The sequence below is a fragment of the Megascapheus bottae genome, chromosome 20 (genome assembly GCF_031878675.1).
Source record: "Megascapheus bottae isolate mThoBot1 chromosome 20, mThoBot2.hap1, whole genome shotgun sequence".
NCBI classification, from domain to species: Eukaryota; Metazoa; Chordata; class Mammalia; order Rodentia; family Geomyidae; genus Megascapheus; species Megascapheus bottae.
Window position 1 is genome coordinate 3,329,537 of NC_143528.1, and position 24,300 is coordinate 3,353,836.

Genomic DNA, 24,300 nt, shown 5'->3' on the forward strand with positions numbered 1-24,300 from the left:
TTTCAATTTTATTTTTGTAAAAGACACATGAGAGGGATTTATGCACTTGGCCATTTTATAAAGCCACATCATTGATCAACTCGGCCTTGTCTATTTCTTGAAACCTGTTTTATTTTGCAAAACTGAAATGCCAAGCCCATTGAGTAGCAATCCCTGGCATTCACTGTGGCCTAAGCACAGAACAAGCTGATCAATGCCCCTAATCATTAGGCAGAAAAGCAAAAAAACCAAAAAAACTAAGGAGAAACCATTCACACTCTTTGGGATGGCACTATATCTATTTGTGCCAGTACTGGAGCTTGAAATCTAGGCTTTTTTGCTCAATGCTGGTGCTCTAGCACTTGAGTCACACTTTTAGTTCCAGTATTTTTTTTTTTGTCAATCCTGGGGCTTGAGCTCAGGGCCTTAGCATTGTCCCTTATTTTCTTTTCCTGAAGGTAAGTGCTCTGCTACTTGAATCACAGTTCCACTTCTAGCCTTATCTGTGTATGTGGTACCCAAGGAATTGAACCCAGGGATTCGTGCATGCTAGGCAAGCACTCTACCACTAGGCCACACTCTGGGCTCCTATTTCCAGTTTTTTCTGGCTAATTGGAGATAAGAGTCTTTCAGGTTTGTCTGTCCAGTCTGGCTTCAAGCCAGGATCTTCAGATTTCAGCCTCTTGAGAAGCTAAGATTACAGGAGTGAGCCACCAGTGCTTGATTGAGGGCCATTAATTGAAAAACAAACCAACAACATCAGCAACAACAAAAGTAGGAAGCAAGCTTGGCAAGAATGTGGGAGAACTGGAATCCATATGTGCTGTAAGACAATGCAAAGTAATCAAGCTTGGAAGATTACTGTATGGATGATGTCTAATTCCTTTTTTGGGGAGAAGTAGAGTGGGTACTACATATTCTTGTCCTGTCATATCTTGTATACAATATTTTCAGATTAAAATCAAATATTATCTTTTCAAGTTGTTTTTTTTTGCCGGTCCTGGGGCTTGAACTCAGGGCCTGGGCACTATCCCTGGGCTTTCCTCAATGCTAGAGCTCTACCAACTGAGTCACAGCACCATTTCTGGCATTTTTCTACGTATGTGGTACCGAGGAATCAGACCCCTGTCTTTGTGCATGCTAGGCAAGCACTCTACCACTAGGCCAAACTCCCAGCCCCACCTTTTCAAGTTTTAATAAGAAACAACAACAACACGGCTAGGAGTTTGGCCTAGGGGTAGAGTGCTTGCCTAGCATGCATAAACACCTGGGTTCGATTCCTCGGTACCACATATATAGAAAAAAAGCCAGAAGTGGTGCTGTAGCTCAAGTGGTAGAGCTCTAGACTTGAGAAAGCCCAAGGACAGTGCTCAGGCCCTGAGTTCAGGCCCAGGACTGGCAAAAAAGAAAAAAAGAAAAAGAAAAAAGTCTATAAGACTCTTATCTCCAATAAACTACTCATAATAAGCGTGAAGAGGCACTGTTGTCAAGTGGTAGAGCACCAGCCTTGAACAAAAAAGCTCAGGAACAGTGCCTGGCCCCTGAGTTCAAGCCCATGACCAACAAAACGAAAAAAAAAAAGAAGAAACAACAACAAAGGATAAGAACAGCTTATTTCTGGTGACAGCACCTGGTGGAATTTTGAATTCAAGTTTTATCTAGAAAGCTAACCACTCTTGAAGTAAGGGAAAGACTCACAACTTGGCGCTCCTTATTGGATTTAGTTCATAGTGCCATCTTGCGATTACCTCATAAAATTACAACTGGAAATTTTAAGTTTATCACTTACTGGTGATTGATTAGGAGGAAGAACTTGTGTAAAATTAGGTATAAGAACTTTTAGGGCGTGGTGTTTTGAGATTTCTAGGACTCTAAACACACCCCTATTCTTGTGTCAGAGTTAACAACCTTGGCTCACTTATGAGGCATTCCTGTAAGGAATCAGTCACCATGATACCAGCACTGTGTGGCATGCCATGGATAAATATCAGAGTATATCAACTGATGACTCTTCGAAGAAATAGTATTCAAAAACATTTTTTACTAACTTCAGTCCACAATTCATAATGGTGAGCTGGCCTTTTGAAAATAATATGATAGACAGCCCTTTCTGGCCTGATCATTATATGTCCAACGTTTTTTGCAAGTTCTTTTTTTCTGTTTTTGTTTATTTGTTTTTGGCAGGTACATGTCACCATGGACCCACAGGAAGATTTAAAATTGTGTTGGCCAATCTGGAGATCTCTTAGGAACCCTAGATTTATTGCAGGTATATTTCTTCAAAAAGGAGAATAATTCTTCACTCTGAGGAGTTGGGAAATCTAATAACTCAACTGATTAGCTGGGGTTTTCTCTAATGAAAAAACCTGTAGGAGTATCACTATGGTCCTGTTCACAAAAATCACAAAATTCCATAGCAGTTATTCTCTTCTCTGATAAAAAAAATCCAAATTGATTCAAATTAATTACACCAATATCCATTAAACCCCAAAGTTATACAGAGAGACAAGCCTTTTGTTGTAGAATTACACCGTCTTGGCCATCCATTTGTTCTCCCAATACAACAGCCTGAGGTTCAAGAGTTTGTTTAGGCACTCGTAATTAATGACATGAATATTGCCATTTCTACACATCCAATATTTTCTAAGTCAACACTCTCCTGGCATTCCTGCAGAAAGAGGGTTCTTTTTAGGCAATGATTTACATAGCACCTTTGTTTTTACCATTCCAGTAAATCCAGAAAGTCAGTAACTTCCACCTGGGAAAGCCAACAATTTACCTGAATTTACTTGTGGATGCTTTACAGGTATACTTGAATCCCGCGTAGTTCTCCTAAGTATGTCAGCCATCTTATGATGTAACTTTTTCACTTTAACAGCACATAGATGACTTAGATTTATGATTGACCACTGAAGGATCCTCACAGAGAGATTTACCTTCTCTAGAGCTAACTAGAAAAGGACAGAGGCATCTAAAGAGACATTGCAGTTTTGTTAGCTATGAGACAGGTACTTGACCTCTTAATTTCTACAAGTGAACTTTCCTGGGCCCTACTCAAGTCTCAATTCACTTCTCCAAATCACAGACAAATAATTGAGCAAATCCTTAGAGCTGGTGGACTGTTACAGAGCTGGGTTTGGAATGGGTCTGTTAAGAGTTAATCACAATTATTATAAAGAGCTGAATGACAATGACCATTATTGTGATGTGTACCCAGTCCAATATTTTGTTTACTAATTTTATATAAGAGATCACTCCAATATAAGATTGTGGGACTGATAGCAAGGCCTAAGAGATCTCACCTGAAGAGACTGTAAACCTTTTCCCCCTAAAATTAATAAGATGCTTAACACAGAACTTTGAAAAAAAATCTTCTTAAAAACAAATACAACTCTATCTTACATTAAATGTTTATTCAAGGCACAGGTGAAATATTTCATAGATAACATCTTTACTTGTGGCATCGTGAGAGCACATTGAACAGAGTGCCTCCATTTTATGACTAAGTACCATTCTTGCCTGTACTTTACTTCCTCTCTGGTACCATCTATTACCTGTGAATAATAGGATTTAGGAAATAGTTTAGTTCCTGTTGGCTTGGAATTTAAAAGCTTCAGAAATAGCCTAGCTTTAGGAAATGGCTGTTTGGATAGTTGAACACAATGTACCTAGATTCTATCATGTTATTCCTGCTTGCTTGCAGCTGTGGTCACTGACCCACTAGAAAAGACATTGCATTGGCTATATATTTTGTCCAAGTGGTGGCTCCTGGGAATTCCCTGTTACAACATAAAATATCAAGAAAGCGCCTAACTCAGGAGTTTCAATGGGCACTTCTAAGGCATCTCTAATGAAGCCAGAAAAAAGGGCTCCATACAGAGCCCAGCCCAAGCTAGGTGAGCATCAAACTTATCATGAAATAAGGGAGGAGCTAATAATGCATGGTGAAATGAATATGTGGCTACTAGAAGAAATACTGTTTCCTCCAGCAGATTAAAATGAAGGTTTCAGTGAATCCTAGTATACATTACAGAATAATCACAATGAAAGGCCTAAATGTGCTTGTCGCAGATCTGCAAGGGCAGTAGAAATATCTGAATTAGGGGGAGAGACACCCTGGATCCCTCTGAGGTATCACGTTAGGCATTGTTTTGGATTCTGCTTTTTCTTTTGTTCATAATCATAGAAGCCCATCGACATCACTTTTTCTGTAGGTGCAGAAAGCCACCACTTTCTGAGCAATGTAGATACACTCTATGTACAACTGAAAGGATCTTTGAAGAATTTATTAGCATAGATTACATTGATTTTTACATCATATTTCCAATGACGTATTTAACAAACAGGTACTCAAGAAGAGAATCTCTATATACTATCACTGGCACTTAGATTTTAGAACATAATTAAAATTAGGCTGAGGGTTTGTATGTCATAGATACATATCAATCTATGTAATAAAACATTATGTCTATAGAGTCATAAGTTTTTACGACTATGTAGTTGTGTGTATATTTCCAATACCATGTCCATAGCATTGGGTACGCAAATATTGAGTCCTCACTCTTGTACTGTAGCCACATATTAAGGACACCATGCGCCTTCTGTTTCTTTGCTCTTGACTAGTCTCACTCAACATGATTTGCTCTAGATTCATCCACTTCCCTGCAAATGCCATTATTTTCTGTTGTCTGTGACTATGTAGAATTCCACTGTGTGTGTGTGTGTGTGTGTGTGTGTGTGTGTGTGTGTGTGTGTGTGTGTATATACCACATTTTCTGTATCCATTCATCTGCAGTAGGGCATCTGGATTGTTTCCATCACCTGGCTATTGTGAATAGTGCAGAGATGAAAATAGCTGAGCAGATGTCCTTATCATATCCTGGGTTATGATGTTCAGGATAGATGCCCAGGAGTGGTATGGCAGGATCTTAGGGAAGGTCTATTTTCAGTTCTTTAAGAAACCTCCACATTGCTTTCCAGAGTGGCTGAACTAGTCTACATTCCCACCAGCAGTGTAGTAGGGTTCCTTTTTCTCCACAACCCCGCCAGCACCTGTCATTGTCTGAGTTCAAAATCTTGGCCATTCTTGTTGGGGTAAGGTGATATCTTAGGGTTGTTTTTATTTGCATTTCCTTTATGACCATGGATGATGAACATTTTCTCATATGCTTTTCTGCCATTTTAATCTCTTCTTTTGATAAGTCTCTCTTTAGTTCCCTTGCCCATTTAGTGAATGGTTTGTTGAGTTTGGATATTAAGCATTTGTCTGATGTATTATTGGTAAATATCTTTTCCCAGTTGGTTGGCTGTCTTTCTACTTTAGTGGCTAAGCTTTTATCTGTGCAGAAACTTTTTATTTTTAGGTAGTCCCATTTATCGAGTCTCTCTTCAATCTGTTGTGACCCTGGGATTCTGTTCAGGAATCTGTTGCCTGTGCTTATGAGTTCCAGTGTCTCTCCAACTCTATTGTGTAACAGTTTCAAGGTTTCTGGTCTGACATCGAGCTCTTTGCTCCATTTGGAGTTAATGCTTGTGCATGGTAAAAAGGCTAGGGTCAATTTTTAGTTTTCTGCATGTGGCTGCCCAGTTTTGCCTACACGAATAATTGACTAGACTGTGTTTGTTCCACTGTATATCTTTGGCTCCTTTGTCAAATACAAGTTGACTATAGGTATGTGGTTCTATTTCTGGGTCTTCTATTCTGTTCCATTGATCTTCTGGTCTATTTTTGTGCCAATACCTTGCTGTTTTTATTATGGCTCTATAGTAGAGTTTGAAGTCTGGTATTGTAATACCTCCTGCAGTGCTCTTTTTGCCTAGTATTATTTTGGCTATTCTAGGTCTTTTCTTGTTTCATATGAACATTTGAATTATATCTTCTATTTCAGTAAAGAATGACATTGGGATTTTGATGGGGATTACATTGAATTTGTGTTATCAGTTTTAGCAGTATGGCCATTTTCACTATGTTGGTTCTTCCTAGCCATGAGCATGGGATGTCTTTCCATTTCCTGGTGTCCTCTTTAATTTCTTTCATTAGGCTTTTATAGTTTTCATTAAATAATGCCTTTACGTCTTTTGTTAAGTTAATTCCTAAGTATTTTATTCTTTTGGGGGCTATTATGAATGGGATCATTTTCTTGATTTGGCCTTCAGTTTATGTACTGTTGGCAAACAAGAAGGCTATTGATTTTGCAGATTAAATTTGTACCCTGCCACTTTGCTAAATTGAAAGGATTTTTATGAATAGTTCTGTAATAGCTCTCTCTCACATACAAAAAATCATAGTTGAAACCATAGTTTGTGATCTCTATGGATTAAGTGTTCTCAACAAAATATTCATCAAAATTTAACTACCATTGTGGGGAAAACAGACATGGAGCCCAGTGGGATCTTCAAGAGATGATTAGGTCATGTAGGAATTAATCCACTCCAGGACTCCTGGACTAAAGGTTAATGAGTAGTCACTGAAAGGGGACGGTTCTCTGCTTTATCCCTCTGGTGTTTTGTCTTTCAATGCCCTGGGCCACTTCTGGACACTTTGGATTAGGGATTCCTACCAGCCAGAAGGAAGTAATTCTTCACTTGGATCCTTTCAATTAAGGGATAGCTTCCCCAACCCCTAATCTCCAGAGCTGGGAGCAGACTAACTTTCATACACACACACACACACACAAACACACACACACACACACACACACACGCACACGCACACGCATACACACCAGTTCTTGAACTCAGGGTCTGGATGCTACTCTTGAGCTTTTATACTCAAGGGCAGTGCTCTACCACTTTGAGCCACAGCTTCATTGACAGTTAATTACAGAGAAGAGTGTCACAGGCTTTTCCTGCCTATGCTGGTTTCAAACCACGCTCCTCAGATTTCAGCCTCCTGGGTAGCTAGGATTACAGCTGTGAACCACTGGCATCCAGCAACTTTTATTCAACATTATTCCATTGGTGGAATTAATTTGAACAGTAGCGAACTGGCTGTATTTAGGGACATATATGACAATGTCTTGCCTTCATTGAGTTATATATTTGGTCACCAGAAGAGCATAAATGTCAGAAACAGCATGCAAAAACTTATAGAAATCAGCATATAGTTTCAGAAGAATTGGGAAGCAAGAAATTTTTATATTTCAGGCAGAGATAGAAGAATTTTGAAATTAAACTAACTGGTTAATAATATGTTTGAATAAATCTCTTAAACAGATTCTTAGATTCTTTCAAGGAAATCAACTCACTACATTAATTAAATCTAAGTGAAGGACACTATCTAGAACAATGCATTGGATGAATATTTTCCTCTGACACACTAAGTATTCAGTATGACATGGTAGACTTAGCAAAAAAAGTTCCAGGATAAACCATTTTTTTTTTACTTTTCCCAAGATATTTACAACAAACTCTTGGAAAATAGTGTTGTAAGGGCACCATTTACATTAGATTAAAACAGTGCATATTTAGGAGTAGACATCACATAGGAATGAATTGATGACAGCTGTCAGTGGCCATTTAGCCACACGAGTTCCAATTATCCCTCATACTCTGTGTTCCATCTGCTGCATGATTTTTCTTATTTCTTGTCTCTTCATGATCATAACGGCAAAAGTTATGAAGAATGGCAGGAAAATGTAGAAGCCCAGAATAAGCCAGTTGTCTCGATGCTTACGGAAGCCTTCTTTAATAAAAAATATATCTGCAAATAAAATGTCAGATTACAAATTCATTGGAGACAATATTTTTCACTGTAATTGTATAGATAATTAAATTTTAACATAATGCAAGCTGTTAATAGGAAAATAAACAATAAACTCAGAAGTCTGTAACCACGATGGTACATTTTTCATTGACTTCCTGTTTGTCTTTCATGCCTGTGATTTAAGTACTATGGTGCTGTATTCATGTTTTGAGTGCTGTTTGCTTCATGTAGTTTATTCTAACATTCATAACTTGATACATTAATAAGGCTAATGTTAAAATTTTAGGGGAAAACACATGTTACTCATTTCCTTGCTAAATCACAGTTCCTCTGCTCAGAGGAAACTATTTTTCGAATGGCATGTCCTTTTATATAGTATTAATGTTAATGCATCTGGAAAAAAAATATATACTTATTCCTATATCAGTGCCTGTATCTACATGTGTCTGTGTGTCTGCACATTTCCATTTCAATGGGCATTCTATAAGAAAGTGATGCATAACTGGAAAGTAGTAAATCTTGCTCTTGGCAGATGACTAAATTCATTTTTAGCAAGCATTTTCAGTGACTTTTTAGCAGCAAAATATTCCAATGAGAATCTTGCTTGCCACAGCATTCGGTCATTTCCCCATTCTGGAGTCATAGAAGAAAATGCAAAAAACATTTCACTCTACCAGTGGATAAGATTTGGCAAATGTGTATCTTGTGAGACACAATGTCAAAAGAATCAAAGGAAAGGCTTTACATAAGGATAGAAAATGTCCTTCTACCAGGAAGACACAACACTTACATATATACTCATGTATCTTTTAAGTGACTGAGCTACATTCTTAGAAATGCACTGTTAGTTAATTCCATTGTTGCTCAGTCATCGGAGAGCAGGCTTACATAGTCCTGTAAGTTATAACCTATTATGTACCTAGGTTATGCCATGTCAGCCAGTACTCCTCACTATAAACCTGTACATAAGGTATGCGTGTTGAAGAATATGGATAAATAATATAATGGCAAATGTGTAGCTAAACATAGAAAAGATACAGGAAAAATATGATATTAAACGACTTTTTAAAAACACACACCCGTGCAAAGCAATTGCCCTGAATGTACCATTCGGGGCACTTGCTCTGAGTCAATCTATATGACGATAAGGAAGTCAAATGACTCCACATAACCTTAGATTTGATAAACACTATACATTGAGATTATAACAAAATTTCTTTCTTCAATAATAAATTAACTTTAGCCTCTGTAATAGTTTGTCCTTAAGACACAAACATTGTTGCCCAATTGTATAAAATATTTCTGTCTTTACACTTTTTGTACCACTATGGTGACTTGGATTCAGAGACCGGGATTTGTCCTTTAGATTCCTTGCTCAAGGCCGATGCTCTACCATTTGAGCCACAGCTCCACTTCCTGCTTTTTTTCTTGTTAACTGGACTTTAACTTTGCTTGCACAAAGGACTTTCCTGCCTAGGCTTGCTTAGAACCTCAGTCCTCAGAGCTCAGCCTTCTGAGTTGCTAGGCTTAGAGGTATGAGCCACTGGCTTCCGGTGGGGGCAATCACTTAAAAAATATCTTCTCTTATAAATTCTCTCCCTCTTTCCCTTGTTCATCTGAATTTTTCATCACATATGTATAATAACAGTGGGCATTATCTCCCAAACCTGCTGTTTACTTCTCAAGAATCATGCTTTTATACTGTATCTTAAAAATATAATCTTGTTAGTATGAAGGTGTATTTATCTATTCATTTTATCATCAGGTGTACGGAGGGGTTACAGTTACATTCATCTGGTAATGGGTACATTACTTCTGAAACATTGCTACTCCTTCCCATGTTCTTCTCCCACTTTGCCTCAAGGATTATCATTTAAGTGAGAACATGAGTGTATTTCTCTTTTGGACAATGTCACCCTTTCCTTGGCTTTCTTCCAGGTTCCCCCTCTTTTCCCTGCCCACAACTTACGTAGTTCATTTCCCACATCCTATGTACTAAAACACTCACACTCTTATTGACAAATATTCATGCAATTTTCTCTTATTATTCTATCAGAGCTGGAAATGAATGTCCATTTCTCAGGGTTTTTTGTTTTCATTGGTTTCAATTACCTTCATCCCTTTTACCATTTCATGAACTGCTTTGTAACATAGATGAATGGCACTCTATGGCTTACCAGTGTGTGACATACCTAAACTTACAGACACCATTGTCAATGACCAATGACATCTGGACACGAATTCTTCCAAAAAACCTAATTCCTCTAGATAAAATTAAACTGACAATAGTGATGCTCTGTCCATGCTGATTCTCTCATGGGAATCTGGATCTCATCCTCAGCCATTTTCTCCAGGTTTCATATATAATTGAGAATCACCCTTTATTCGTTTTTTTCAGTCATGGGGCTTGAACTCTGGGCTTGGGTGATGTCCCTGAGCTCTTCAGTTCAAGGCTACCATCCTACCCCTTGAGCCACAGAGCCGCTTCTGGTTTTCTGGTGGTTAATTGGAAATAAGAGTCCCACAGACTTTAGTGTCCCAGATGGCTTTGAACTATGATCCTCAGATCTCACCTCCTGAGTAGCTAGGATTACAGGCGTGAGCCACCCCCCCTAGCTCATTGTTTCTTATACATCCCTGAAACTAAACTCACTTGCACATTGAAACTAAACTCACATTGTCTACCTCAGGACTTCATAATCAGGGGCATTACATTCTAAGTAACCTAACTTCATCCAGGCTGATGTCATGTAACGTCCATATTCTTCTAACTTATTGAGTATGTAGATTTCTTGAAATTGGATCCTAACTTTTGTGTGTGTGTGTGGGGAGGTGTCTTTGGGCTTGAACTTGGCCTGGGCACTATTCCTAAGCTTCTTTTATTCAAGCCTAGCACTCTATCACTTGAGCCCTAGTGTTACCTCTGGCTTTTTCTGAGTAAGTTACTGGAGATAAGAGCCTTACTGACTTTTCTGCACAGACTGGCTTTGAACCATGATCCTTAGATCTCAGCCTCTTGCATAGTAGATTACAGACATGAGACACCAGCACCCAGCTTGGATCACAATTTTATTACTTCTCTGGACACCAAATGAACCATGCATTTCTTAAATCAGTTAATAGCTGTGATCTTGTCTTTGTCCTTGGGGGAAAGTATCAATATGTACCTCATCGCTCAAAATGTGGTTTATTTACTATTTTTTCCTAGCATATATTTTTTTCCTGAAAATGTCATTCACAATGTACACTGTATCCCACCCAGTACTAGAGTTTGTGCTCAAGGACTCACGATTCCTAGACTTGTGCTCTACCATTTAAGTTCAACCTCCAGCCTGGATTTCTGTGGGATATTCTAGAGACAGAGTCTCAAGAACTCTTCTGCTTGGGCAAGCTTTGAACCATGATCCTACTGATACCCTCCTGGGTAGTTAGGAATACAAGCATAAATCACCAATATCCAACTGTTTCTTTCTAATAATCTATGTCAAGCAACTCAAGAATATAGTTTTTATTACTCTACATGTAATTCTACATATATATGTATATATATATATATTCTATATCTAATATTTCATAGCATTTGTTGAAACTTAAAGGCAATATTTTATTTTACTAGATTGATTACAGTTGAATGTTCCAGAAAGTCTGATGGCAAATATTTCATAGTAATTTCAATTGCACCACCATTTGCCATGAATGATTTGACTAAGAACTAGACTTCTTTACTCATCTCTATAGAAAATAAAATAAATCAAGGTTTGATTTATACTGACCAGATTTCTGAACATTCCCATCATCAACACTTCCTCCCGGTGAACCAATCTGGAGCTCACAATCTGGAGGCCTATGGCCAGGAAAGCACTGGCAATTCCCCAAATTATTGCATATCTGAAACCAAAAATATTTGGTCACTTTGATGTGTTTTAGTATCTCTCTCTGATAGAAATGCCTGACTTACACAAAGTAATTTTGACAAGATGTTTAGTACTACATAATATGGGAAATGAGGTAGAAAAAGGTAGTGAGAACCTCAATAATATCAGCTGGCAACAGGAAAATATATTTTTTAGTATCTGAATATTGACTGTTTTAGTGAGAATTTTATCTTCTTTTATGACCTTTAAAATGACATTAAATAAGGTTATGGCCTTCATACCCATAGAGTGCAATTTAAATGTTTTCACAAATATTGTTTTTATATATTTTAGAAACAAGTTTTATCATCCTTCGGACATATTGTTTATACATGTTGTGGGGATAAAGTAAACATCAATGAACATGTATACTTCAATTTCTTTTTGTTGTGGTTGTGGTTACCCTGGGGCTTTCTGAAGACCTAGTGCTCGACCACATGAACCACAGCACCACTTCTGGCTTTTTCTGTGTATGTGGTTCTGAGGAACCAAACTCAGGGCTTTATGCATGCTCGGCAAGTGCTCTACTGCTAGGTCACACCCTGGCCTAGCAGGATAATTTAATTTCTTGTATTTCTTATCCTAGCTCCTTTATAACATTTCACAATATCCATCAATAACATTGTTTTCAAGTAAATAGATTTTGCAAAACAAACAACAGCTGAAAATAAAATAATACTTAACACTAAAACAAACATTTGTGCCACATTGGACACAAAGCCATGGACCCAGCATTCAGGATATTGAGTCAGGAGGCTAATCTGTTCCTGGACAGTACGGGTTGCATAAACAGACTTTTCTTTAAAATTATGAAAAATATACATTACTAGAAGTTTATTTTGGGCACTGTTCCCAAATCATTGGTACCTTGGATCTTATTATTTTAATATTAATTGAAAATATGTGTATTGAGAATCCATCTCACCTGAGTAAGATTGGCTGGAATTGAAAATATAAACAATAACAAGTGCTGGTGAGAATGCAGGGAAAAGGAAGCCTATTAGGCAGTTGGTGAGAAGGTCAGCTCATGCAATCACTCTGGAAGATGGTTTGGAGAGTGCTCAAAAAACAAAACCTACCTATGATCAGCCATACCAGTCACTGGTATTTACACAAAGCTTTGCAAGTCCGGACCGCAACCTGGGAAGATTCTTGCACATACATGTTAACCACTATACTATTCACAGTAGCTAATTTATGGAAACAGCCCAGATGCCCTACAATAAATGATTGGATCCAGAAAATGTCATACATATGTAAAGGAATTTTACTCATCCATTAGAATATTATGTAATTTGCAGTGAAACTGATGAACTTAGAAAAAAATATGTTAAGTGAAATAAGCCAGCGTCACAGAGACAAATAACATGTTTTCTCTCATATGTGGAAGCTAGGTCCAGAATACAAGCATATAGGAAAACTCATACAGGGTTTTGTGCAAATACACACAAACACACTGACTAAAAGATGGTATACGTAGGAGAGGAGCTCAAAATTGTAACTCTTCTGAACAACTACTAGACTGTTTTATTGGTATAGTATCTCACTTTGATATCTGATATATTGAATTTATTTGTATTTGGATATTTGAAATTTGATAGGGAAGGGGGGAAAACCAAGACGAGTGGGGGGTGAGGGGGGGGAGGGAAATGGGTACCAAGACATGTGAAAGGGTATCAATGTATGTGAATTAATGCACCTTCTATCTGGCAAATATCATGTAATCCTTTTACTAATTACAATAAAAAAATTAATAAAAAAAACCCAAATATCCAAAAGCAGCAACATGTATCATGAAGGGAAGAGAAATGGGGGCACATGAAAGGAGTGAGAAAATACAGTTGTTATATTCATGTACACTGTGTAAAAAATAAAATGATCTGTGTAACTTAAGGGAAAAATAGGGGAGAACAATGAAAAGGGTAACACTGACCAAGATGTATATACTCATAATCTGGTTATGGAATTGTAACTTCTTCGTATAACCATTTCATTTTGTATGTGTGTGTATATTTTACATGTATTCATAAGTATACATATCCACAGCCACAAACATATTGATATGATGTGTTTTTTCCAAACTAATGGCAATAATGCTATACCGTGAATTTATCATCGTACTTGTTGGTATAAATGTGCAGAATTTACATATACTTTACTCTTTCTACTGTTTGTCGGTCCTGACACATAGGAGATTTTTAAGGTAGACTGTGGGTTTGATGCCAGCCTGAGCAACAGAGCAAGATTCTGTTTCACATGTTTTAGAAGAAAAGAAAATGGAAACCACCACTACCAGAAATTCTAGCTCTGTTTATGCAATCCTGATCTTTCTGGCTGTTTAACAGGAAAACTGATATACAGACTGTTTTTAGCTCATAAGTATAATATGAGACTTTGAGTAATAGTCATCTACTATTTATAAATTAGGGAGGTTATCCTAGGGAGATAGTGTATATTATGTTGTCTAATTTCTGGCATGAGTAATTATGTAAATGATAAGGCATTACTTGGTATCCAGAATATAGAGGGGAAAATACACATTTTTACTCTAGAGAAAATGAGACATTTTTGTTTGTCAGTCCTGGGGCTTGAACCTAGGGCCTTGGTACCATCTTTGGACTTTTTCAAACTCAGGGTCCTGAGCATCCTAGGCAAGCATTCTAACACTGAGCTATAATCCGTAGCTCAGAACTGGCAGGATTTAAAACTTATAGTATTCCAGTCTGGATTGTCCTATAGTTCTACAAAATTACCCTATGCAACTACACTCATACTCGTCTAATGGATTTAAAGTTCATTGAAAATGTTAACGCCTTTGTCCTATATATCAGAAGAAATTTCATCAAAGTGATCATACTATATAATCCTGAATTCCACAAGATACATCAGCTTCTCTATTGTTGACTGTCAATTGTACTGGCTTAATATAGTGACAGATAGAGCTAGAAATTATGGGAGATAGAAACAGGGGTATTTTCATGGTACTAGGGCTTGAGCTCCAGGCTCTACAACCTGAGTCACGCCCTCCTGAGTCCTTTTGCCTTTAAGAGTTTGTTATTTGTCTTTATCTCACAGTTGTGCCTGGGGCCAACTTGGAACAAGATCTTACCACCCTTAGGTGGCAGGACAGATGGCACTCCTCTACACCCAGATGTTGATTGTTTAAACTGAGATTGCTCCCACTTTTTGCCTCAGCTGACTTCTATCTTGGTCCTCCCAATCTCTGTCTCCAAGGTAGATAGGATTACAGGTTGGAGTTACTGCACCTAGTTTGGCCAGTGAAGGAAATCAGAATTTGAATACTACTTTGTGTTTCTTTTGAAAGCTTATTTCACAATTGTTTGCCCTCTGCAAACCAATTTGCATTTATATCAGTGATGGAAAACAACAAAGGATATCATTGCAATTTCACTAAAAAATGGTTACAACAAAATAATACCAGTAAATGCTTTTCTTAAGTATTGACATTTCAGACCACATATGTAGACTGTCTGGCTTTCCAACAGGAAAAATGGACAAATTTCACAAATGTTAACCCCTTTTTGGCAAGATCTGTAATCTCCAGGGAAAGAGAACATGAAAAAAGTAACATTACATAACATCTGTATTGTGTAAACACAGTAAAGATAGCCTCAGGTTTTTCCATGATAGGAAAAAGCAACAGGAGATATTAGAGTTTCGGAGTTTAGAGGAAAACTGAAATTTTCTAGGCAACTTTTGTGGGTCTCCTTAGACCTACTAAAATGGTTATTTTAGATTATGTACATGGAAAAAACATTTTGTATTTGTGATATACAGTCTCTAAATGTGTATCTCCCATCAATATGTTTCCTCCCAGACTTTACATAACATTCTATAACAGCACCCCATGTTTCCTGTGAAAGTAGAACAACCATATAATATACCTTTTGACCTAAGGTTGCAAATCTAATTTCCACAGTGACATAATTTTTAAGAAACAAATTTAATTATGTAAAGAATTCCTTACAATTCTAGAGGCCTCAAATCCCAAAATGGCCAAGCAAAACAATTTAGAGGTAAAAGGGTTGATGTAAGGAGGTAATGTGTGAAACCTATGTCCAAAAATTACATTAGATAATTTCTTTGGTATGGGGGGAAATCAAGAGAATTTTTTAATGATTTATCCAAAATAGAAGGAAATGTATAAAGGAGAAAGAGAAGAAATAAATGTTAAAGCTATAAGGAGTAGTAAGCATACTGATTAATAATAAAGATGATCACAGTAGACTAAATAATGAAAATGAGGGAATAAAATATGCTGGTAAATGCAAGCAAACTGCATCAGAACATAGCAGAAATAAAATAATAGAAGATAGCATAGGTAGACATAAGTATTAAAAGACAAATTAAGGATTCTGTGTAGAATGAATTGAATTTTAAAATAAAACACAAATAAGTAACTCATTCTAGAATAATTCTTAAATAGGTCAGAATAACTGCTGGATAAAAAAGATCAACTATCTAAGACCTTACATGAAAGAAAATCCAAATTTATTACTGATTTTGACCAAAATTTCTAGAATCATTGAACTTTATCCTGATGTCTAATCATTTAACTTAATCCTGATTATAGGAAAGACAGGTCTCTTCCCAAGTCACTTCACAATCATCACCTTCAAACTTTTCATTCAATGTTGCATTCAGAGACAGATGCTTCTACTGGCCAAATTGGAGGAATGGAAAATGATTGTTTTGTTTTTGTTTTTGTTTCTGTTTTTGCCAGTCCTGGGCTTGAGCTCAGGGCCTGAGCACTGTCCTTGGACTTTCTCAAGGCTAGAGCTCTACCACTTGAGCCTCAGCACCACTGCCGGCTTTTTTTTTTTCTATGTATGTGGTACTGAGGAATCGAACACACACACACAATGGAATTCTACATAGCCAACAGACAACATAAAATAATGGCATTTGCAGGGAAGTGGATGAATCTAGAGCGAATCTTGTTGAGTGAGACAAGTCAAGACCAAAGATACAAGGCGCATGGTGTTAATATGTGGCTACTAGATCCAAACAGTACAAGAGCGAGGACTCAATATTTGCATATCCAATGCTATGGACATGGTATTGCAAATATAACTACATAGACATATGACTCTATAGACATAATAATATTTTCTTTCATAAATTAATATGTATCTATGATATTCGAACCCTTATCCTAATTTTGATTATATTTTAAAATCTAAGTGCCAGTGATAGTATATAGAGATTCCCTTCTTGAACACTTGGTTAAACATGCCATTTGAAATATGATATAAAAATCAATGTTAATAAAGTCTTTAATAAAAGAAAAGAAAGCAACAGATCAAGTAATAATTTTAACTCTACAAAATAAAAATTAAGGATTGGTGGTATGTGCTGGTTTAAGTGGTAGAGTACCAGCCATGAGCCAACACAATGAACAAGAGTGAGAGACTCTGAGTTGAAGCCTCAGTAGGCATAAAAAACAGAAAGAACAAAAGAGAGAGAGAGAGAGAGAGAGAGAGAGAGAGAGAGAGAGAGAGAGAGAGAGAGAGAGAGAAAGGACAAATGGCTCTCATCTATTTGCATATCCATGTCTTCTTTTCCATTTTTGTTAACAAATAATGATGTCATATTTTATATTTTCCAAACTAACATATCTAAAAATTATAAACTTTAGTACTAGAAATTTTAGTGAATTTGGAGTCTCTTATTGTTGATTGTATTCAGTTTCCTATGAAATAAGAAAACAAAAGACTCAAATTTGTAAGTGGCAAGAAATGAAAATGTAACCTCAACCTAACAAAACATTTTGATTCAATTGCCTGGTTATATATATATATGAATGTATATATATATATATATATTGCCATTCCAGGGCTTGAGCTCAGGGCCTGAGCACTGTCCTTGGACTTTCTCAAGGCTAGTGCTCTACCACTTGAGCCTCAGCACCACTTCTGGCTTTTTCTTTATGTATGTAGTACCCAGGAATCAAACCCGGGTCTTTGTGCATGCTAAGCAAGCACTCTACCACTAGGCTAAACTCCCGGTCTGCCTGGTTACATTTTTTTAAGTAAAAACTTCTTTTTGTACAAGATTGAATTTTATTGGCTAGTTTCCCTAACTTGATAACATGTTTTAATTATGAAGTCTCTGTAACTAACACATAACCACTCATTTTCATTATTAAGTGCTTGAGGAAGAATAAGCATTTCTTCATGGTGAAAAAATAATAAATATTTTTCATCTAAATATAGTACTAATGACAAATTGTTGATATTTACAATAAATGCAAAACATACACAATTCAGTGCATTCAGTTTTGGATTTTCTCATTTGCTCTTCGTTCCATAAATCAGCTAGACCCAGAAAAATTCCGTTCAGAGGCAATACAGATCATCAGTCTTCTCAAATATTCACTGCCTTTCTCACAATAACATACTAATGAAATTATGAAAAGAGATATTACTCACCCCATTTCCTTTGCATTTTTGAGTGGCGTTACAGTTATAGCCCATTAAATGAGCTCCTCTGCAGGTTTGGTTGATGCAATACTATAAAATTAAACATAAAGTACGTCACAGTCATTCAGAAAGTCCATGTAAAATGAGGAAAACTGTTACATTGTTGGGAGAGATGCAGGCTGAGCATCTTACTCACTCCATGATTCTTTTACAAGTGTTCTGACATTCCAATATAAATTCTCAATTCAATCCATACCTTGACATTGGTGGCTTAAACATAACATAGTAATTGAAATGTGATAGTTTTATAGTCCAGCCACTCTGGAAGGCAGTTTGGAGATTTCTTTAAGAACTGAAAATAGACCTTCCCCACAATCCCACCATACCACTCCCGGGCATCTATCCTGAACATCGTAACCCAGGATATGATAAGGACACTTGCTCGGCCATGTTCATCTCTGCACTATTCACAATAACCAAGTGATAGAAACAATCCAGATGCCCTACTGCAGATGAATGGATACAAAAAATGTGAGATATATATATATAAATATGTATATATATACACAATGGAATTTTACATAGCCAACAGACATTCGCTGGGAAGTAGATGAAATTAGAGCCAATCATGTTGAGTGAGCTAAGTCAAGACCAAAGGAACAAATGGCACATGGTATCCTTAATATGTGGATATTAGATCCAAACAATACAAGAGTGATGACTCAATATTTGAGTACCCAAGGTTGTAGACATGGTCTTGGAGATATAACTACATAGACATAAAAATATGTGATGGGATATATACTCTATAGACATAATGTTATATTATATAGATTGATATGTATCTATGACATACAAATCCTCAGCTTAATTTTAATTATGTTCTAAAATCTATGTGCCAGTGATTGTATATAGAGATTCCCTTCTTGAATACTTGTTTGTTAAATATGTCATTTGAAATATGATGTAAAAATCAATATAAATAAAATCTTTAAATAAAAAAAGAAATATGATCATTTTAGGGGGAAACACAATCAGTGTAATTCTTTAGATAGGCCAATCATAGTTCATCAAAATAAACAATAGGAAACTGGTACTTGAAAAAAGTGTAGGGGGTCAACAGACAGAACAGATAATGAAGAGAAATGGGGATGCAGAGAATCAGTCAAATACCCAATACATACTCTATAAAATATTTTTAAAAAGTGAAGGAAAGGATGGGTTAGAAGGTTGGAAAGGATGATATTGACCAAGATGTATTGTGTTCATAAACTGCTTTGTTGGTGGTAACTTCTTTGTACAGTTAAAGACAATAAAATATTTTAAAACCTCAGACAATAAAATATAGATGAATCTTAAAGCATGAGCATAAGTAATGATTAAATAATTCACAATATGAAGACAGCACACAAAAATGAAAACAGGTTTCTTGTAATTCCTCAAGGTTAAAATGCAGCCCTCTTTTGCTTTTTATACTCAATATAATATAGTCTTACTGTTAGCCAAGACAAAGAAAGAAAAGACACTCAAATTGTAAAGAAGAGGTAAAACCATTAGTAGATGATTTAATATGCGCACATGTTCTTATTTATAGAAATAGCTTTAGACTATACACTCATGGACAGTTCAATCAATATAATGAGAAAGCATTCGACAAAGTACAACATCCTTTCTTAAAAAGACTCTAAGTAAATTAGGTATAAAATAATTATTCCCTGATGCAATAACACATACACACATATATTTGCCCATAGTTATATCGTATTTAATAGTGAAAAGTTGAAACTTTCCTCTAAAATCAGGAATAAGACAAAAAATGTGTAATCACTACAACAGGAATTTAACATAGTACTGGAATTTCAGTGAGAAAAGAAGTAAAAGGCATCCAAACTGGAAACAAAGAAATTATATTATTCATATTCATATATAACAAAATATATATAAAGAATTTGGGCAGAGAGGAGTGGCTATTAAAACTGATAGACAAATTCAGTAATGTTGCACGATATAAAACCACAACACAAATTGGCAGTAATTCTGTAAATTACCAACAAACTATGACATACAGGTATGTCACAGGAGCTCTGGCTACTCCATTCACAACAATCTTGCCCAGTGCCAAGCAAAATCCTACAGTGCCTGGGCAGAGAGATTATCTTTTATTTATTTATTTTTTTTACTGTCAGTAATGTATAGAGGGGTTACAGTTACATTCGTCAGGTAGTAGGTACATTACTTCTTACACATTGATACCCCTTCTCTTGTTTTTTTTTTCCTCATTTCCTTCCCCCCATCCCCTCCCAATCATCTTGTTTTCCACCCTTCCCTCTCCTATTTCAAATGAGATTATCTTTTATAAATACTCCCCTGAGTCATTCTGAATAACTTGCCAGCTACATATAAACAAACTTGGGCTTATGTCGTCTTCAAGTACTGAAACAGTAAAACTATGTAACAGTTCTGTGGCCAACGTGTATTTGGACACCATGAAATGGTAAAGGCTTGGAAATCACTATTGGCTGAGGGAAAGGAAGCAGACTGCATAGAACTGGAAAAACAGACAAAAAAGAAGCCAGATTAGGGAACAATAGAAATTCAAAAAGCCTAGATTTCTGGAGCCAGGAGTTTGGCCTAGTGGTAGAGTGCTTACCTAGCATGCACGAATACCCGGGTTCGATTCCTCGGTACTACATATATAGAAAAAAGCTGGAAGTGGTTCTGAGGCTCAAGCGGTAGAGTGCTAGCCTTGAGAAAGTCCAAGGACAGTGCTCAAGCCCTGAGCCCAAGCCCAGACTGGCAAAAAAAAAAAAGCCTGGATTTCACACAGAGCCCCAAAGATTTACATGCTGATGAAGGAAAGTAGACACTTGTCTCACAACAGTGATTTTCATCTACAAAAATTCACTCAAGTGGCTCAAATCCTTGAGTGAGAAGCTTGACATTGTAGAAGTGTCAGAAGCAAATACAGGGGAAAAGCTGCATGGCATTGATTTGACAATGGTCTTTGAGATATGAACTCAAAACTATAGGCAGCAAAAGCAAAATGGTGACAAGTAAGAACATTCAAGTAAAAGTTTCTTTATAGCCATGGATGTAGTTAGAGACAACTCATTGAATGTGAGGAAATATTTGCACACCATATATCAGATAAAAGATTAATGTGCAAAATATTATAAACGGTTTAAACAAATCAATAAGAACAAAGCAAAGTATATTAATAGACCAATAATTCCCAAAAGAATGTTAGCTGAATTATTTACCGTAGCTAAGATATGGAAACAACCCAGATGTCCCTGAGAAGATGATTGGATCAAGAAGATGTGGTATTTATACACAATGGAATTCTATGCTGCCATCAGAAAAAATGACATAGTCCCATTCATAAGGAAGTGGAAAGACTTGGAAAAAATCATATTAAGTAAATTAAGCCAGACCCAAAGGAACATAGGCTTAATGGTTTCCCTCTGTAATAATTAGTACACGTCTAGGATTCTCCCAGCTGAGGATCACAATAGCTCAAAAGCTATGTACATATGACCATACAGAATGAGGCTACGTGAAATGAACTCTAGGATATGGAAACAAGTGGATTATCTTTATCATTGTTGTTCTTAATATACTATGTGAAGTTATTTCTTTTCTTTTTTTCATATATTTTTTATTGTAATTAATAGAAGGGTTACATGATATTTTCCAGATAGATGGTGCATTAATTCCCATACATTGATACCCTTTCACATGTCTTGGTTCCCATTTCTCTCCCCCCCATCTTCTTTTCCCCCGTTCCCTAACCAATTTCAAATAACCAAATACAAATATATCCGATATATCAGGTAACGAAGTGAGATACTGTAAAATAAGAGATAACCAAGGGACAGCAAAAGAGATGAGAGATAACATAGTATCTTAAGAACAACAATCATTCATTATATGGCTTATGTTACTATATCCTAGAGATTCTTTCATTTAGCGTCCTACTATTTGGCCTTTAGTATCAAGGTTTTGCTCTATTGCAAATCTCTGCTAGGAGAGCCCAAGGTTTCTATTGATTATGACAAATGAGGGAAACCATTGAGCCTAAGTTCCTTTGAGTCTGGCTTACTTCACTTAATATGATCTTTTCTAAGTCCTTCCATTTCCTAACAAATGGGGCAATGTCAGAAAGTGTTTGGCAGGAGCTTGGGGAAAAAGTGAAATATTTATCCAATTGTATAATTGTAATTGTTTTAGTTATATAGGTTAAATAATTCCTAACCTACTGCATATCAATTGCTTATTTAGTTATCAATATTGTCTTATAAATTTAAATAACATGAAAGACCACAGATTATATGCTGTGCTTATATGAGAAATAATACACTATGTATGTGGAGATTATGTTGAGGATGTATTTGGAGGTTATGTCAGAGAAAAGAGTTCAGTGATTGTTTCATAGATAGTTCTGAATGTATCATGCTATGTGCATAACTATAGATGGCTCTTTATATGTAAAACATTTCAAGACAGAACCAAACAATAATACTAAATATTAAAAATAAGGCACTCCTACAAGAATATTAGCAAAAGATATAAATAGACATTTCTCTGTAAAGGAACATTGATAGCAAATAATCAAAGGAGAGATTGGATTTAATTACCCTTGAAAATGCCAAGCACAAATGGCTTATGCCAATAACCCCAGCTACTCAGGAGACTGCAAGCTAAAGATCATTGTCTGAAGCCAGCTTGGGCAGGAAAGTCCATGAGCCTCTTATCTCCAATTAACTACCAAAAAAACTGAGAATGGAGCTGTGGCTCCAGTAGTAGAGTGCTAACCATGAGCAAAAAAAAAAAAAAAGCTCAGGGACAGCACTCAAATTCTGAGTTCCAGCCCCAGGGCCAGCATTAAAACAAAAGAAAGAAAGAAAAATACAAATTAAAGCCACTAATAGTAATCAATACACACATATTCAAACAGCTAAAATACTAAATTACTAAATGCTGGTAAGGATGTGGGGTAGAGAACTGGTAAATCCAGAAAGCAATACTATTTCAGTTACATTTTCAACATTACATGGAAAGTAAGTGCAAGCAAGAAGTTGAGATTGTTGTAGTCATCATGGAATGTGGTATTTACTAATTAACATAACTGAATACAGCTAAATAAGTGATTATTATGCTTGTTACCATTTGTGGTCCACACACAGTGCCATCAGCCACAAAGGCATTGTCTCTTCCATCTGAGCTCAAGGATGACCCAGGAGTTAGGGACAGACACACATGATCGTGAACGTAAGAGTAAATGGCAGACCGGGCGGCACTTTTATGAATATGTTTATGCAGCCAGGTACAGGCTAATTTTCCACAGAGGATGTCGCTGGAAAGGGAAAACAGAAAGATCCTTATCAATTTACTTTTGAGAAATATCAGCTTCCAATTAATTAGTGCATAGGTTCAAATGAAATGTTAATTGATAGAATAAAATCAGAAGGAAAATACCAAGGAAAAACATTATTCTGTAATATTATGAGATACGATATAATGGGACAAAATACCAGTCCTATGAGCAACTAAACACAACTGTATTCATTACCACTGCAGCAGTATCGACAGGTGTTTAGAGAACGCCAATGAACACATATGACTTCATTTTCTGTTACAGACCTCAGCTTTATGCCTTAGACTTCAGTTACCTTGAGAGGAATCATCATCTTTTGCCTCATTCTTTGGAAGATCTTATTATGCACCCCTATTGTGATAATTTGGCCAAGCTGAGAGTGGTAGTTAGCTAGTGGGTAGCCTTTCTGCTTGTTTTGACAATGTGTCTGTTTCCTTCTGGTCACAATCTCTAGACCATATGTTTTCTGAATTACATGTAAATTTTGATTAGAAACTCCTCCCAATGTAGTTTGTCAGTACATTTAAACTTGTTGCTTATAAGTTTAGAAATTGTTCTTTCCTGTTTCTTCTCCCGCCCCCAGCTAGTTTTCTACCACTTCCAGTCTATTTTTTTTTTGCTGGTTATTTAGAGATAGTGTCTTTCTCCAAATCACAATCCCCCTGACCTCATTCTCTTGAGTAACTAAGACTAAGATTAGTCTTGAGCCACCAGCAATCAGCTAATTCTTTTTGTATTATTAAGGTTGGACGATAATTTATTGGCCTCCCTCCCAACCCTTTTAGCCTCTAGGTCACTTTTTCTGCTTGTAAATCTTGTTGGCTAACCCCAAGAAGATGGCATGCAGTAGGGAGGCAGCATATTGCCAATGAGACTCATTAG

The 24,300-nt window shown here is 36.5% G+C and overlaps 1 protein-coding gene across 1 annotated transcript in view; it reads right to left on the bottom strand.

The window, feature by feature from the left end:
- Positions 1-7,360: 7,360 nt before the first annotated feature.
- LOC150049083 (disintegrin and metalloproteinase domain-containing protein 18-like) overlaps positions 7,361-24,300 on the bottom strand; it is a 59,756-nt gene continuing 42,816 nt past the window's right edge. The window contains exons 16-19 of the mRNA XM_090353880.1: positions 23,208-23,397; positions 18,051-18,131; positions 11,458-11,572; positions 7,361-7,681 (exon numbers count right to left, since the gene is read on the bottom strand). Coding sequence (XP_090210006.1) covers positions 7,524-7,681; positions 11,458-11,572; positions 18,051-18,131; positions 23,208-23,397 — 544 coding nt within the window. The 3' untranslated portion in view covers positions 7,361-7,523. The remainder of the gene's footprint in view (positions 7,682-11,457; positions 11,573-18,050; positions 18,132-23,207; positions 23,398-24,300) is intronic.